General features: G+C 38.9%; 1 protein-coding gene across 5 annotated transcripts; it reads right to left on the reverse strand.

The window, feature by feature from the left end:
* Positions 1–1,062: 1,062 nt before the first annotated feature.
* LOC143035916 (uncharacterized) lies at positions 1,063–18,823 on the reverse strand. 5 transcript variants are annotated; one of them, XM_076203125.1, is made up of 5 exons: positions 18,006–18,823; positions 14,443–14,509; positions 7,561–10,452; positions 1,457–1,506; positions 1,069–1,243 (listed from the first exon to the last, which is right to left on the reverse strand). In XM_076203125.1, coding segments are annotated over exons 3-5 (2,256 nt in total). In that variant the 5' UTR covers positions 9,766–10,452; positions 14,443–14,509; positions 18,006–18,823; the 3' UTR covers positions 1,069–1,242. The 5 variants fall into 5 exon arrangements, 4 of the variants coding, with proteins under 4 accessions (XP_076059240.1, XP_076059239.1, XP_076059238.1 ...); XM_076203124.1 differs by lacking the exon at positions 14,443–14,509 and adding an exon at positions 17,659–17,733; XM_076203123.1 differs by lacking the exon at positions 14,443–14,509.
* Between the last annotated feature and the right edge of the window lie 237 nt (positions 18,824–19,060).

The following is a 19,060-nucleotide window of genomic DNA, read 5'->3' on the forward strand; positions in this document are numbered from 1 at the left end:
ACATTTGGGAATGGATGCTAGAGGAGACTGTATGAAGGAGTGATTGTGCCAACAGCACTATATGGGGCAGAAACATGGAACATAAGAGAAGAAGAGAGGAGTTTGAATGTGTTTGAGATGAGGTGTCTGAGAAGTATGAAGGGGGTTACTAGGCTAGATAGAGTGAGAAATGAGGGGGTGAGGAGGAGAACAGGGGTGGAAAAGGAGCTGGGAGATAGGGTTGATGAAAGAGTATTAGGATGGTTTGGACACATGGAAAGAATGAGTGAAGAAAGACTAGTAAAAGAGGTGTGAAAGGCAGATGTGGAGGGAGTGAACGTGAGGGGAAGTCCTAGGATGAGGTGGATGGATGGGGTGAAGGGGGCTTTGGGGAAGAGGGGAATGTCTGTTGAGGAAGGACGGGAGAGGACAGAAGACAGGGGTGAATGGAGAATGGTTGTATATGGATGATGTTGTGATTGCATGAAGTGGAATGGGTGGGGGGATGGGGGGTGAGGTAGTATGTGTGAGCAAAATTTGACGCAGCCCGAAGGGATTTCTCCCCGTCCTCTCATTTTATGCAATGTGGGGACGGAGAGGGGGGGGTCGCCGATTTAATGAAGCGGCCTTGCTGTGGATGTACTGTGTCTTGCAACACTGCTTCTGACCCAGGGCAGTGGACAAGGTGCAGGGATGACCCGTCATTCAGGAGGTGCTAAGATAAGAGGGAGGGTGGAGGGGTGTGGAGTGTATTCAGGGATGGAATGGGTGGGAATGATTTTATGCCTTTTTCTTTTTGGCTACCCCCCTTGTAAGGGGGAAAAAGCCTTGGTATATGTATGTACAGTTCCTCATGTTAACTACCTTTCCTGATGAGTATAAAAATGCTGAAAGTTTGCATAGTTTGCATGTAATGTTCTTAAATCTGTTTTGCTCTCATTAAATATGAATCATTGTGGTAAATTTATGTACCAATCAATGTCACTGACCCATACAGCACAGTAGGTAACTTGCATGTTTTGTTTGGACTATCCACAATTTAATTCAGTTGCTGGGAGAAGTAAAACAAAGAGTATGTGAATAAAAGACTAAAAAATTATTTGCTGTTCTTATTTGTACATCATTGTATGGATAAATGAAAGCTTTTTTTTTTTTAATGTGAATATATTTCTTTCTCTAAATCTTCTAATGAAATAACAACATTCAATTTAAACAGAAGTATGCCCGTCTTCCCTGAATCTTTCTCTTCTAATATCCGCTATATCTGTAAAATGAGTAAAATCAGCAATAAGTCATAAATCAAAACATACACTTTTATTTTATTTATCAGTCCATTTCAATTTTACTTAATATCATAACTGAATGAAAACTAGTAAGATTTCATCAATTCCATTAATTTTTAATCAATAAATGACTACAGTACAGCCAACATTGTAAAGCAGAGCAACATAATACTGATGGTGACAAAAATACCTACCATACATACACATCAAGAACAAGAAAGTGTGTTGACCAAACATGCAGTACCTAATAACAAAGATATGCTGTAATTCACACACTGTCAGCAAGCTTCATGCAAGTTATTGTTTTCAATGTAGCATGCTAAATGCATGGTAAAAGACCAATATTATGTGGTTAGTATTCACATCGAAAGTGTACAAGAAGCAATTTAAAAATCAAACATGTATAAAAAACTGTCACCAGAGGAATGTTTGAAGAAAACCATAAATGTGCCATTTGTAATTCATATCTGTTTGATGCCTTTCATGTGAGGTTTATCACAAATTCCAGTTTCCTTAGCTATGCCTCAATTCCCACCCCCACCACCAATCCTAAATTCTGATCTATACTGCTACAGGGCCCAATGACAGATGCCTGCTAGTGGTGATCCTGCATGATGGTCAGCATAAAGAATCATATGCCTGCCACACCTTAAAAATCTGTTATCTTCATCACCTCAACCTGGGGGGGGGGGGGGCTGACATGTCTCTGGAGCCAGTCCAAGATCTCTAAATTTCAATGATATGCTCCATTTTTAAACATTCCTTCCCAGCAGTGACTGTTACCTGCCTCAACAGTCCAAGCACATAGGGCAAAGGTGACAGCTTCAGCCTCAGCTATGTGCTTCCTGGCATAGGCTCTTTACCTTCTTCAAGCGAAAACCCCCAACAAAGGTGGACCCCTTGGAGCAGAGTTTGAATCCAAAGCCTAATACAACAAAGTCAGAACCCTTTCAACCCTTGCCAATGCCCCAATTCAAAATGGACTACATGCAAACTACAAGTCCTATAGGTGCTTCATAACTATCATACACTGAATCAAAGCACTTGGAAGAACTAAAGGCCAATAAGAGTGACTTTAATCATAGAAAAATAATGGAAATAATTACAATAGATGGCACAGAATGGCACATAGAAAACAATTGTCTATTAAATGAAAGCCAGCACAGCTTCAGATATACATACATACATACATACATATACCAAGGCTTTTTTCCCCCTTACCAGGGGGGTAGCCAAAAAGGACAAGGCACAAAAACATTCCCACCCATTTCATCCCCGAAAACACTCCACACCCCTCCACCCTCCCTCCCATCTTAGCACCTCCCAGATGACGGGTCATCCCTGCACCCTGTCCACTGCCCTGGGTCAGAAGCAGTGTCGCAGGACACAGCACATCCACAGCAAGGCCGCTTCATTAAATCGGCGACCCCCCCTCTCCATCCCCCCATATAAAGGAGAGGACGGGGAGAAATCCCTTCGGGCTGCGTCAAAATTTTTGCTCACACACATTACCTCACCCCCATTCCCCCGTCCAATCCACCTCATTCATCGCAACATTTTCCATATACAACCATTCTCCATTCACCCCTGTCTTCTGTCCTCTCCCGTCCTTCCTCAACCGACATTCCCCTCTTCCCCAAAGCCCCCTTCACCCCATCCATCCATTTCATCCTAGGACGTCCCCTCATGTTCACTCCCTCCACATCTGCCTTCCATACCTCCTTTACTAGTCTTTCTTCACTCATTCTTTCCATGTGTCCAAACCATCCTAATACTCTTTCATCCACCCTATCTCCCAGCTCCCTTTCCACCCCTGTTCTCCTCCTCACTTCCTCATTTCTCACTCTATCTAGCCTAGTAACCCCCATCATACTTTTCAGACACTTCATCTCAAACACATTCAAGTTCCTTCTCTCTTCCTCTCTCATGTTCCATGTTTCTGCTCCATACAGTGCTGTTGGCACAATCACTCCTTCATACAGTCTCCTCTTAGCATCCATTCCCAGATTCCTATTCCTCATTACACTTTTTAAACCACCAAGGCATTTACTCGCTTCTCTCAATCTACATTCTACCTCCACCTTCACTCCACCCTTTCCTGCCACATTTGCACCCAAATATCTAGCTTCAGATATAAATGCTCTAAGAGGTAACTTGCTGAGCTGAATTAGAAACAGGTGAACGAAAATAAAGTTATTATGAATGGTTAAATTTCCACCTGGAAAAGGGATTTAAGTAGAGCTCTTCAGGGTTCCATTCTTGGGCCACTTCTATTCATAGTACATACATCAACGAAACTGACTGCAGACTTTAAATCTACTGTCTCTAAATTTGCTGATGATACTAATCTGTACAGAATAGCAAATGATCACTCAATTCAATTGGATATTCAAAGACTTAAACAAATTTTACCTGGGTCTCAAAAGTGGCTGATGAAATCGAACTTAAGTGTAACGTTATGTATGTGGATAAAAATAACTATGTGTGAGTACAAGTTAAGTGGACCTGTATAACCTACCAAATTCATATACAGTTCATGAAGTATGGTACATATTGAAACAAAGAATATTTTGACATATATTCTTGTGAATATTCATATATTACAAGAGATGAAACAGCACAGGGGACTTGATATTATAAAATTAAGAACACTGCTGAGTACCAATGATACTGTTATGCTCTTCAATAACATGAGAATTATCTTAATAAATTGTACACATGGTCGGTGAAATGACAAATGGACTTCAGCATCTCAAAGTGCAGCATGTTAAACACAGGGCTACACAACCCCAAAAATAGATATAGCTTAGATAACACGATTTTAGAGAAAACTGAGTGCGAGAGAGACTTGGGAGTTCTACTGAGTCCTGACCTTAAATCCAGAAAAACGTGCATTTCCACCAGGAATAAAGCTAACAGAGCATTGGGTTTCATTGCTAGGAGGGTTATGAATAGAGGGATCTGGCGAATTTACCGACAACAATTCATTGATAATAATTTACCAACAAGAATTCATCGACACACTCAATTTATCAATATACACAATTCATCAAAAAAGGTTAGGCTAGGTTAGGTTAGGTTAGACTGGTTTGGTTAGTTAGGTATTGGTTAGGTTAGGTTGTTTGGTTAGGTTGTTTGGTTATGTTAGGTTAAGCTAGGTTAGGTTGGTTTGGTCTGGTTAGGTTAGGTTAGGTTGGTTAGGTTTTGGTTAGGTTAGGTTAGGTTTTAGGTTAGGTTGGTTAGGTTAGTTATATATTTCAAATTAGAATTTTTTTTTTCAATGAATTGTGTACATCAATAAATTGAATGTGTCAATGAATTGTTGTCGGTAAATTGTTGTTGATGATTTGTTGTAGGTGAATTGCTGTCGGTAAATTCACCTAGACCCATGAATAGAAGTGCAGAGGTAATTATTAAACTCTATCTAGCGATAGTTAGACCCATCCTTGACTATGCAGTACAGTCTTGGTCTCCGTCTTAAAGAATGGACATCAATTCACTAGAATCAGTACAGAGGAGAATGACCAGAATGATACACGAGCTAAGAAATTTACCTTATGAAGAGAGCCTTAGGCACCTTAACTTACACCCTCTGGAAAGATGCAGTGCGCGGGGTGATCTAACAGAGGTGTTTAAGTGGATCAAACATTTTAACAAGGGTGATGCAAACAAGGTCATCATATTAAGACAAGAGTGCAGGACTCACAGTAATGGATTTAAATTGGACAAATTTAGATTTAAGAAGGAAAAAGGAAAGAATTGGTTACTAATATAGTCAACGAATGGAATAGACTTAGTAACCATGTAGTGAGCATTGACTCTATTGGTTGTTTTAAGAAACGGCTAGACAATTTTATTGGATGGGCAAGACAGGTGGTAATAGACATGGAACTACCTTCTCGTAGAAGACCCATGGCTCCCAGATAACTGGAAAAAACCCGTGGACGAGCCCATGAGTCACCCAAGGAAGAAATATTGTGTTGCTGTTTGGGTATGACTGGGGATGGTGCACTATTTCTTCTTTGTTGGGACTGCTCAAATGCTGGATGGTAACCTAACTGCAGTTATGCAAGTGTGGTTCTTGCTCCTCTTGGGAGGGGATTTTCCTATGGGACTTATGTATGGAGGATTTGTTGGTGGAGGGTGTATGGTCAGTCTTGAAGTGCCTGTTTTGTGATCCGGGAAATAATGCATTTTTGTATGGAAGTGTTGTGCAGTGTAGGTGGAAAGCTGTTGCATATGTCTGAGTAGTATGCTACTGCTGTAGATTCTGTTACATTCAGTTGGTCGTGCTTATATGATGTAATGAGATGGATAGGCAGGGTTGAGGGCTCTTGCATAGAACTGTGTACCTATCATTCTCATGTGATGTTGTATGGATAGGATTTTGGTTTCTGTGTGTAGGTCTTCTATTAGAATGAAAGGAGGGGGAAGAAAGGAGGAAAACAGAGGATGGATGGACAACCCCAACTTTCAATCAAACAACTACGGACTCCTGGCTGCAAAAATAACACAAGAACCCCACCACTATACATAGGTGCAATCCTAAGGGAACAGTTCTTGGTCTCTGGATCTGGCCTTAAACACAAGAATCTTGAATATATTATCAAAATTCAATACTATGCAAATGACCCAACAATTATAACCCAGCAAAGAAACTACAAAACGGCAGCTAATCAATATGTCACCCCTGGTCTTGCTTGCAGAAGACCTGCAACCTCCATGTAACCAGCAACAGCAGCTAAAAACTCCAATGCCTTTTTAGACAAACTGGAACAGTGGCTTACAAATAAGAGAATAAAGGCCTCGTCCTAGAAACCATTTGTGACATTTCTCACGACATACAACCATAAGCAAGAAAAACACCCTACAATGAAATTAAACATACAAACCCTATAGTTCTGGGCCTCACTTTTGATACACATATGACCTTCAGTCTACATATCAAAGATCTGACAGTGAAAATCAAGAAGAAAATAAACCCCTTAAAATCAACCACAAGTTGATTTTCAAGTTCTCTTTCAACAAGAGAAGGAAACCTTACTGTCAATAAAAAATTTATAAGAACCACACTTAACTACACTTCCACTACATAGTTCCCAGCAATCTGCAAAACATTGCAACCTACACAAAACAAAATACTGAGAATAATAGGATACACAAAAACCATCTCAACAGGACATATGCACACTAAAACTAACCCTCTATAAATCATCATGAAAATTATAGGTTCACAATTCCATACCATAACCCTCTATCCATTTCACCCATCTCGTTACTTCACACAAGCCGTACCAGCTGAAAAAACAGCAGCATACTATTCAAACATATATAACAACTTACCACCTGTACAACATACAAAAACACATTTACACTCAGATCTCTAAACTAGCTCTTCAAGACCGACCATCAATCTCAATACTCCACCACCCACCAGATATCAGCCCCACAGAAAAATCCCTCTCAAGAGGTAAAACCCACATTGCCACAATTGCATTCAGGACACTGTCCAGCTCTATAACAGTACCACAACAGAATAGGACTGACCTCAAAGTACCCTAGATGCAACCACCATACAGAAGATACAATAACTATCCCTAGACATCAACACAATTTTTCTTCCACAGGTGATCTATGGGCCTGCCCAGTGGCTGTTACCAGTATCTGAGAGCTATGGGTCACCTGCAAGAGATATCTGGGTAATGTATAGACAAATTGAATACTAGCTAAACCAGTAGAGTACATATATGATATTATTCCCTAAGAAGTATGAGTTGAGGTAGGTATTCTGCATATACTAAGCATGAGGTTAGAAGAAAAGATTTGCCAACTAATGAACAAAAGGAGTATAATATATTTTGCCTGATAAAAGTTTCATGTCTCATTGTTTATGTTACCACATTTATAAACTGAAAATCTGTTTCATCATACACTTGAAGCATTAAGTACTCCTTTTTTTTTTTAAGCCATAAAAATGTCTGAAGATTAATCTAAACTTCACAAATATGTGCTTGGAGATTTTTTACGAGTGATTAACCATCACACAGAGAGCAAGGGAAAATATTTCTAACAACTAAGTGAAGGGGTGTATCCTGAAACCAGACATTTAAAGCATGCCAATACAGAAATGAATACTTCTGGAGATATGAAATCATGAACAGAAAAGATCACAAGCCCAACAGTGAACCCAGACTGGCAAGACAACTACAGCTTCTACATACAACCAGAAATGTCCCTCCACCATGAGTCTTCCGTAATCTTAATCATCTTATATTCTGTATGACTGATAACACCTTACCTCTGCTACCTCCTCCATTTCAAATTCCACCTCCATTTTGATGTCATCAGCAGACAGAAGATCACCAATTGGTGAAGCAGTGGTGTTTTCGTCTCTTGTATACGATTCCCGTACGTTGCCGGGTTTCTGAGGTGCTAAAAGTTTATTTGAAACCCTCCCAAACGTATTACCCCCTGCAGCAGCAATAGGAATCATTACCATTGGTGGCGGACCTTTATTTGCTGATTGAACACGACTGCCTCCAATTTGGGAAAAACACGGATCAAAACCATCTTCACCTTCATCAAACTTTTTCTCAGCAGTACTTGCACCTTCACTTATATTTCCACTTATGGTCTCTGATTCTGAGCTATGATTGGAGGTATTCAAGTTTTCATACATCTCTGAGCTACAGTCGTCCTCAAGCAAATCAGCAAAAGAATGCCCTAACCCTTTTGAATGTGATAGCTCCACTGGTGAAGAATCACTACACTCCACATCTCCATTCTTTTTGTGCATAACAGCCTGAAGCAATTTGATTAGATTAGGATTAATTGTATATTTATCATTACTATTAACTTCCATAAATCCTTTCACCATGGGTTCACGCCTTAAACGTAATATCCTCTTTGGGGGGTAATCAACCAGTTTCATGCTTACATCTGAGAAAGTCAGGCAATCTTTAATATGATCCACAAATTCTTCACTACTGATACAACAAACTTTGCACCTTCCACACAAATACTCTTTTTTGTCTTGACTTGGAAAAGAAAGAGAGGGTAGCCATGTTACACTTAAATTGGGATTTTTTGTAATCTCAGCTATTTTCTTTTCAATAAGCTGTTTGTGAGACATGGGACCTGAGTTAAGATCCTCTCCTGAACTTGGGAGTCCTTCTGTAGACTCCATGTCTTCATTTAAGGAACTATTTGAGCTTTGAGACAGCGTATTACCACCAGTAATAAGAGATTTAGATTCTGGTACAGTAACCTGAGAGTGTTTATTATATTCCAACTCAGACTCCAACTTAGGAATTACATCACCCTGTCTGCCTGATTTAGTGCACCCAACAGCAAAAGCACTAGACGCAACCTGACTGGCAGAGCTTTTCAATTCCTCTTCTGAGGGACTTGGAATTCCCTTTAATTTTAATAAGAGAGAGTCTTTCAACTCAGTGGGATGAGATTTTGTGAGAGGTAGAGAATTATTAGCAGCAGGCAGGATTTGTACATTGTTGTGCTTTGGGATCTGAACAGCTGGAATGACTGTTTTTACATCTGATTCTGTATCAGTATTTTTAATTCCAACTGCTGAACTTTCCTTTGCAGTGGGTTTGGGAAGAATTGGTCGATATAACCTGAAAGGCACAGCTTTTCTCTCCCCATTTTCCAAAGACGGAAGATTATTTGTAGTTTCCGTTTTCTTGTTTTTTGGACATGCTTTAACCTGCTTCTTTGTTTTTCGAACTTTCTTACCAGTAATGCTACACTTGTGACTTGTGAATAAAAACAAATTATAAAAGACACTTCCACACTCTGAACACACATAGCTGTGCACATCATTTACATGAGCTGTAACTTCATTGTGACTTTTAAAGGCAATACTGCAAACTGGGCATTTTGAGTCTCCATTTGAACCACTTGGCTGTTCTTCATTAGCTTCTAATCTCTGACTTTTATTTATCTCCAATTTATTGAGATCGTGATTGGTGGCATTCTTTAATTCATCTATACGTGTTTGTAGGTCTTTGGTTCTTTTGCTTTTATGAGTTGAAAGGTAATGAGCCTGCATTTCCTTAAGGGATTGAAAGATTCTTGGGCACATAACACATCGGACTGGTCCTATCTGTTCATCCTTAACCTCTTCACCATCTGGCTGTGTACTTTTCTCTTCACCTTTTGTAGGGGTGGTCTTGGAACCTACTGTGGATCCAGCTTTACTCCTCTTCTTCCTGTTAACTGCAGGCTTCTTTATAGGTACTGTGCCTTCTATCTTATCTGCCCCTTTAGCTTTTTTCTGTTGTTTCGCTTTTTTGGCGGTATTCTTTTTTTCATTTTTCTCCCTAGCATCCTTATACCCACTTGCTCCTCTTGATACAACAGGAGGTTTCCATTCAAGTTTTGGATCAAGAGCCTCGGGATCATTTGGGTCTGAAACATCTTTGTTAAGTAACTTAGACCCTTTTTTAACTCTTAATTTACGTTTCTCTTCCATCATTAAAGACATAAAACAAGCTTTTTATATCTATTCTCTTTCCCTACAACCAAAACACCTCTTTGTATGAAATAGTTCTCAAATTCACTTTTCTAACCTAGTTACAAGCAATGTTACTATCAATATCTAAATTATAGTTCAAGCCATTACACAACTACCAACACAATTATATACATATATTTATACAGATGTGTGTGTGCACACTGTGTACGTGTTACGACATACCATATAAATGATGAATATGAGGACTGCGTCTCACACTAACTTATGTAACAAGAGCTTGTATAAAATTAAATAACAATAATAAAAACTGGTTTTAGGACCACATATCATCTGATATATCTCCCTAACATGAAATATTGCACTAAATTGTTGACTACTTTTGTGCTTGTGCTAAACCACATCTGCATTGAGTTATACATCAGTCAAGAACCAAGATTTGTATGCATGTACACATAAATATAAATTCATATATTTTTTCATATCATTACTCATAAAATCACATGCTTAATTGCATATATTTATATGTATACACATACATTTACATAGACTTGGCAATGTTTCTCAAAGTAAAATAGAATTAAATGCATGCAGAAAATGAAGCACACAACTAAAAAATGATGGGACAAGGCCACAGAGGCAAACACAGCTGCATCTTACTGTTCCATGCAGAAAGCTTTGTCACAACACCATCATTTCCTGAAACAGAAAAAGAAAAAATTACTACCATATAAACATGAAAAAGTAGTTGGAATTATTTACAAGCTATGCCCACTAAGAAGGGATTTTTAGTTTAATTGGAAATATTTATTTTCCCATGAATTTATTTCTCTACTGTGCAAGTGAAAAGCCAGCTGAAATAATAAATCTTGGTTAGAATATATGCTTATGATTAAAATAAATCTTGTATATTTGGATCATGAAAATCTTCATTTACACAAACAATAAATAATTTTTATTTGTTTATTTATTTTCTCTTTTTATTTTAGGGAGCTGCTAAATGTGAAGAAGGATAGGGAGGAAAAGGCAGCTGCAATGGGAACCGCAAAGAAAATGACAATGATGAATGAGGAAAATGGAGGAGAAATAAGGAAAGATGAGGTGAAAGCAGTTATTAAAATGATGAAAGCAGGTAAGGCACCTAGGTTGAATGAGTGTCAGGCGGAGTGTCTAAAAAAGGGAGGTACACTAATGGTGGACTGGCTGGTGAAGCTGTTTAATGTTTGTCTAAAAGAGGGTAGAATGTTGGAGGACTAAAGGAGTGCCTGTATAGTTCCATTTTACAAGGGAAAAGGGAACAATTGTGAGTGCAGTACTTTCAGAGGGATCAATCTGTTGAATGTAGTTGGGAAGGCTTATGGGAGGGTTTTGATTGAGAGGATTAGGAGAGGAACAGAGGGAGTAATTGGTGAGGAACAGTGTGGGTTTAAGACAGGTAGGGGTTGGATGGATCAGATTTTTGTGGTAAGGCAGATATGTAAGAAATATTTAAGAAAAGGTAAGGATGTTTTTAGGGCCTTCATGGATTTGGAAAAGGCTTATGACACAGTAGACAGGAAGGCACTGTGGGAGGTATTGCAGATCTATAGGATAGAAGGAAAGCTGTTAAGAACAGTCAAGAGTTTTAATGAGAGTAGTAGAGCCTGTGTTACAATTATAAATGGAGAGAGTAAGTAGTTTGAAGTAAAGGTGGAACTTTGCCAGGTATGTGTTATGTCACCTTGACTGTTCAATTTATACATGGATGTGGTGGTGTGAGAGGTGAACACAAGGGTAATGGACTGGGGATTGGAGATGGTTAAAGAAAATGGAGAAAAATGGGAGATAAGCCAGTTGTTGTTTGCTGACGACACTGCGCTTGTGGCAGGATCAGAGGAGGGATTAAGGAAGTTAGTGACAGAGTTTGGGAAGGTGTGTGAAGGAAGTTGAAGATAAATGTGGGTAAAAGTAAGGTGATGAGATGTACAAGGGGAGAATGTGGCAGCAAATTGGAAGCGAGTATTAAGGGAGAGAGACTGGAGGAAGTGGATAGCTTTAGATACTTGGGTGCAAATGTGGTGGGAAAGGAGTGGAAGAATGTAGATTGAGAGAGGCAAATAAATGCCTTGGAGGATTAAAGCATAATGAGAAATAGACATTTGGGAATGGCTGCTAAGAGAAGATTGTATGAAAGAATGATTTTGACAACAACACTATTTGGGTCAGAAACATTGAACATAAGAGAGAAAGCAAGGAGTTTGAATGTATTTACCTAGTTATATTATACAGGAAGGGGAGCTATGATCATGGTGATCCATTTTTGTATCTCACAAGATCAAGTTTGTTCTTAAATTCTTGTATTGTGTTTGCACACACTATTTCTTCATCCAATTTGTTCCATATATCTATCACTATGTGTGGGAAGCTGTTCTTTTTCAGGTCTCTTCTGTAGTTATCCTTTTTGAGTTTCATGGCATGTCCTCTTATTTTTCCTCTTTCCCACTTTAATAAGTCCTCTCTATCAATAAATTGTATGTTTCTCCGACTATTCTATTTATATGTTTATCTGGCAACATGTCTTTGGTGATGATTACTACAAGGTCCCTTTCAGAATTTACTTTCTTTACTTCTTTTCCATCAATTTTATATTGTCCTGATATTCTCTTCTTGCTTTTTCCAAATTCAATTATACTGCAATTCCTGATGTTGAATTTTACCTCCCATCTCTTGCTCCACTCTGAGACTTTGTTCAGATCACTCTGTAACAAATCACAGTCTATTTCGGGGTTTATTCTCTTTAATAATTTTGTGTCATCTGCAAAACAATTCATATAACTTTCAATGCCTTCGTCCATGTCATTTACATATATAGCAAACATTATCGGAGCTAGTACTGACCCCTGTGGGATGCCACTACTCATTTCTTCCCATTTTGAATATTTGTCTCTGAGCACCACTCTCATTTTTCTTCCATGTAGGAAGTCCTCCATCCAATTCAATAGTTTTCCATGTATGCCTCCTATTGTTTCCAGTTTATATAGTAATTTTCTGTGTGGTACCTTATCAAATCCCTGAGAAGTATGGCAGGGGTTACTAGGCTGGATAGAGTGAGAAACAAGGTGAGGAGGAGAGTGGGGGTGGAGAGGGAGTTGGGAGATAGGGTTGATGAAAGAGTATTGGGATGGTTAGGACACATGGAATGAATGAGTGAAGAAAGATTAGTAAAAGAGGTGTGGAAGGAAGAAGTGGAAGGAGTGAACATAAGGGGGCAACCAAGAATGAGATGGATGGATGGGGTAAAAGGGGGATTGGGAAAGAGGGGAATGTCTGTGGAGGAAGGCAGGGAGAAGACAGAAGATTGGATGAGTGGAGAATGGTTGTGTATGGATGATGTTGTGATACATGGAAGGGAGTGGGTGTGGGGATAGGGGGGGTGAGGGAGTAAGTGTGAATATTTTGACACAGCCCAAAGGGATTTCTCCTGTCTTCTCTTTTTCTGCACGAGGACGTGTTGTTTTGCTACATTACTTCTGACCCAGGGCAGTGGGTGAGATGCAGGGATGACCTGTCATCCAGGAGGAGCCAAGATAAGAGGGAGGGAGGGGTGAATGGTAGTGGAGTATGTGGGGATGGAATGGGTGGGAGTGGATTTTATGATTTTGTTTTTTGGCTACCTCCCTTGTAATGGGGAAGAACCCATTGGTATATGTACCTTATGTATTACCTAAAACTCCAATGTTACCCTTTAAAGATTTAGTTCTTACTTGTGACCAATAATGGGTACCTGGAAGATGGATACTAGAGGGAACAATTTTCTTAACTATCCATCTTCAAAACCCATCATTACACTCATCTCCATCTGGATATGCAGCCCAACATTCAGCCTCTGGTACTGTCCCATATCTCTCTAATGACCAATGCACACAGGGACAGCTGACAAAGAATGACTGCTCCCATCTTCCTACTACTATAAGTTGGTGACAATGAAACAGCCTCACTTGTAAAACACAGAGAGGAATCCAACAATTATTTCTGGAAATCTATGGAAGGACCCAAGGAATGTTGCCAGATGCAGTAGGATTGTGGGTTTCCAGTCTGTATAACCCATGTCAAAAATCTCATCCTACCCATGAGGGATTTCTGGGGGTTTAAAGTTAAAGAACAACCTCTTTGGTGCTCCTATGTCATCTCTAGGAATTTTGTTCTGATTGAGGTATGCTAGTGGTGCATATGGAAACATACATAACCCGCACCTTCCTAATCACAAGTTCAAGTCTTGTACTTCTCTCCAATTCCCAGCAGTAACTGATATCTAGCACACGGGGCAAAGATGATGACTTTGACCACAGCTATGCACCTCCTGGCATATGTTCTTCACCTTCTAACACCCAATGAATCAATTCCAGTTAAGAGTGACGTATGGGCACAACAGAGTTATCCTGTTCACTATGATGATATACTGTAGGCTGGTCAAATTTATTGGGATTAACCACAAAAGAATATTGTAAAGAAGTTATTCAAAATAATGCTGTGACACAGTGAAATTTCCAAGCTGAAACATCTTGTCATTAATCAAAAAAGATCTAATTATATCATAATAGCAATGGCATTAATACCTTGTTATATCAGTCCACTACCCTCTCTTGCAGGTAACCGAAAATGAACAACCTGACCTGTATTTTACTCAAGGAAGAGAATCTGTGTTGTTACCTCATTGCAGCTGTGCCAGTGTGGTTCTTGTTTGACATAGGATGAACATTTTAGTTTGGGTTGATATCTAAGGAAGATAGATGGAGTAAAGAGTTTGAGGGAGTCAATCTTGGAGTGCTTATTTTGTGGTCTGAGTATGTATGTGTTTTTGTTTAGATGTCTTGCAAGGTGTTAAATTTTGTCTATAAATACTGAATTTACACAATAAAAACCTTATTTTATTGTGCAAAAATAATCAATATTCAAACCACTACTGGTCACCAATTATTTGGACTTACGCTTTGGGATTTTTTAAAGAGAGTATTGGGCATGGTTATAATTATCAACATACATGTGTAGATTCAGTAATCATTTTTTGCTCTACTGACATATTTACCCCCACAGATTTTTTAAATGTTTATAACATAAAAGCTTCTAGAAATTCCAATACTCAACATATCATAATAAACCATGTTCAGAATGTAGAGCAAAGAGTCAGCTTTCAAATAAAAAAGAATCATGCAAATAGACCAAAAATTGTCAGCATAGTAGTACTTTAAATGACATTATTTTAGGGAGGGAAAAAAAAAAAGAAAAAAAAAAAAGTGGGCTTCAATTTTTACGATGAGGTTTTTACACTCCAGACATAAATTTATTGAGTGTGATTGGTGAAATATGCAGATAAATTATCTGATAATTCATTATTCATGTAAACCAAGATATTCAAATTGTTTTTAAGGGTTGAGATTGGTAACACTTTACCAGTAAAGGGCTACCAAGCTCTCTCCTCTTCATGGTTCCTATCTCACTTAAGCCTGATTTTCTTCCTTACTCTGATGTAGCCCTCTTTTGTTCTGATGATCTAGGAAGCCAAGTGGAAGCAAAGAAAACACGGCACATAGTAAATGTTAACACAGCCATGTGGACCATACATGTGTCCCTATTCATGTTGTGGCAAGAACAGATACACTCTTCCTCCTCTCTCTCTCTCTCACACAAATTAAAAAGACCATAGTCAAAACAATAAGCTAGATATATGTAATAATGTGTTCTGATGCCAGGGTTGATGAAAGAATATTAGGATGGTTTGGACACATGGAAAGAATGAGTGAAGAAAGACTAGTAAAAGAGGTATGGAAGGCAGATGTGGAGGGAGTGAACATGAGGGGACGTCCTAGGATGAGGTGGATGGATGGGGTGAAGGGGGCTTTGGGGAAGAGGGGAATGTCTGTTGAGGAAGGAAGGGAGAGGACAGAAGACAGAGGTGAGTGGAGAATGGTTGTATATGGATGATGTTGTGACTGCATGAGGAGAAATGGGCGGGGGGGGGGGGGTGGGGTAGTATGTGTGAGTAAATTTTGACGCAGCCCGAAGGGATTTCTCCCCGTCCTCTCCTTATATGCAAAGGGGGACGGAGAGGGGGGGTCGCCGATTAAATGAAGCGGCCTTGCTGTGGATGTACTGTGTCTTGCGACACTGCTTCTGACCCAGGGCGGTGGGCGGATTGCAGGGATGACCCGTCATCCAGGAGGTGCTCAGATGAGAGGAAGGGTGGGAGGGGTGTGGAGTGTATTTGGGGATGAAATGGGTGGGAGTGTTTTTATGCCTTTCCCTTTTTGGCTACCTCCCTTGGAAGGGGGAAAAAGCCTTGGTATATAATAATAAAAAAAAAATAATCATTCATAGTAAAAATTGCTGTATCAGTTTAAAACTTTGGGATGTGGTTGCCAACACTTGAAACTATTTTTCAGTAAGTTTTTAATTACTTCTGCTCTGAGTAGATTGTAGAGATATGTGAGAGATTCCAAGGACCATTACAAAACAATAAGGAGCTGTAAGGCGAAATTCAAGGCAACAATTGATTGACTGATTGTAGGAACCATTCCGGGGAGGCATAGTGAAAGGTAGTTCTTGGAAGATTTTTGTATATTGTCACTATTCTGTCAACTAAAACATGTGCTTGCAGCATGTTAGTGTGTTTAGTTTCTCACTGATTTTCACTCTTTGGTTCTTGATGTGTGGCCTTTTGTCTGTGGTGAGGAATGCCACCGATTCCTGAAGACAAGCTGCCATCCTGTTTTGTCTTGGCCATTGTTCTAGTTCATACAAGTATGTTTAGGTGTTCTTGGCAGATATTTTGTCATTGGTGTGCTATTATTGTTTGGTCATCTGTATGAATCAGCACACTGATGTTATGCTGTAGAAGCCAATCATCACAAGTGAAAGAATTAAACACTAGGGAACTATTGTATATTTTGGTCGCTGATAGTTGGTTGTTTGGGCATATACTGTACACTGCCAGCTAAGCCATTTCTTGTTGTTGTGAATATCAGTCTCTATGATTTTTTTTGACAGGTGCATAAAGGAACATTATCAAATGTTCTATTTATATTTATTTTCACCATTACTATTATTTCTGGTGATGCTTTCTTCTTAATTCTTCTAGTAATTGTTGAGTGATGTTTATGACTAGTGTGGTGGTAGATTGACACTCTTTGTATCCTTGTTGACTTGGTGGGGGAAGGGAGGTAGTCATGCTTTGTCAAAGCCTTTGACTCAAAGATAAGTTTGGATTTGGAGAATTGGAGGGAAGTTGACCTACTGAATGCTTGGTTTTCATGTGCTTCATTTGGTTCTAAGATGGAAATCATGTAAACTCTTTCCCAGGCTGTTAATATTTTGTAATGTTTCCAGGTGTACCTGGGTTTTTGTAGGATGTGGTGATGTGCTGTAGGTGACTAACGTAACATGCTATTTCTTTTGGCAGAAATAAAATCAGTCTTGTTAATTATATCTGACTTGAATAAACTGTTTCAAACATTGGTTGGGATTTACAAAATCTTGTTTTATCATTTTAATGCGTCCAAGATAAATATGAGGCTATAATGTTGGATGTTTGTTTCTGGTTGAAAATTTTCAATAATCTGTAAAGTGACAGCAATTCTGACTGATATTAACCAATCAAACCTTAATCAGACACATCCAAACATTTCAACAATAATCTAAAGCTATTGTCCAACCATAATGAGAGAGAACACCAGTGACAATACTAGTAAACAGTTGTTCAAATCCTAGCAAAAAAATTATTTACAAGAAAATCATAATTTAAGGCAATGTATTAACTGCCATACATTCAATCACCACAGGCACTGGGCACCTTATATTATAGTATACTTTGCAATTCTACACTCACTCTTTCCAGATACCAACAAAAAGTCTCTCCGCTTTGTGACTTACAGGTCAATGACGTTTCTTGAGAGCCATGGTTTTCCTTAATAACCAGAGAAACAGACTGACCAACTGACTAATTTCCTGAAAGAACCACATAAAGTTCAACCATCACAATTTTTTCACAGCATTAGATTAGGATCACATCAGACATTATATTTCCCCTAGATTATTCAGTTACAAGGAGGCAGTTCACAAATTTACAACTATTACTTACATGTGTATTCTGTTCCTTTTTCTTGTATTTGCTATAAACTAACCTAATCATAGCATAATTCATTGGTGCTGCAAAAAGACATCCCAGATTTGGTAACTTAATCTCACTGTAATTAACTTAATTAATAATTATACTTTACCTTGATTAAAATTTAGTTTGTTAATGGTGATTCAATGCTGAACTATACTAAAGCCATCTAAATCCTTAAATGTTGTGGCTGCTGACATACTTCTGCAATACGTTGATCCAAGAAATGGCACTTGAACTAATTCATTCGTTTTGTTCTTCTTCAACAGTGAAAACATGACATGTATATTCAGGTATGGATTCTTCGTGCCTTTTATCTTCCTTAAATCCATGGTTGAATATCACAGCACAAATTTGCTTTTTTGCAATGTTCTACTCGCCTTTAAGTTCCACAACCCCTCAGCAATTGCTAGAATACTTGAGGGCCGTGTTGCCTCCCCTTTCGGTATCACAGTACACCTGTTTCACGCTACCTGTAACCTGCCTTGTTTACATTTTGTTCCGAAGTTATTCAGTCAACTTATATATCTTACACGTTACGTGCACTTTTCTCGTATTAATTAGCACATCTTATGTTGAGATATACCGAATACACAACATGTTAAAGAAATAAGGGGAACTTGAAATAGAGAACTGGTGCTCTCTCATTGAGGGGGCTCGCAAGACCTTCAGATATCGCCCCAGGCGTCGTCATCCTTCTACCTGCCACTTCACACACTTCATTCTAGTCACTGTGATTTTGTCTTTTATCTGTTATATAGAGTCACAGTGCATAGAATTTCATATATCTAGCATACTGTGGAATTTCCATCATGCAATATGTTTCCGTTTTTGTAAGAAAATTGGCAAAGATTTGTGAAACATCTTACGGCTCGAGAGATGCTCCTCGTTTAGCCTGAGGGGATACTGCCGCGGAAATACTATTGTATCTACACCGTAACAAGGAGTTTGACATCCAAATAAGTTCCTCAGCTCCTTTCACGTTTATGAGTTAAAAGAAAATAGATATACGTAGGTACCAAATAATAGGTGGAAAGTATAATGCAAACAAACAAGAAATATTTTTTTCTCGTGTGTGTAGGTGACGTTTCAGACAAGTTCGTTTCACTGTTTCTGTATCCGTTCAATGAGTTGCGGTAGACCCGAACAAAGACGAATGTACGCCCC

This window comes from Oratosquilla oratoria, chromosome 19, assembly GCF_046742065.1.
Source record: "Oratosquilla oratoria isolate Oo_2021 chromosome 19, ASM4674206v1, whole genome shotgun sequence".
In the NCBI taxonomy this organism is placed as follows: Eukaryota; Metazoa; Arthropoda; class Malacostraca; order Stomatopoda; family Squillidae; genus Oratosquilla; species Oratosquilla oratoria.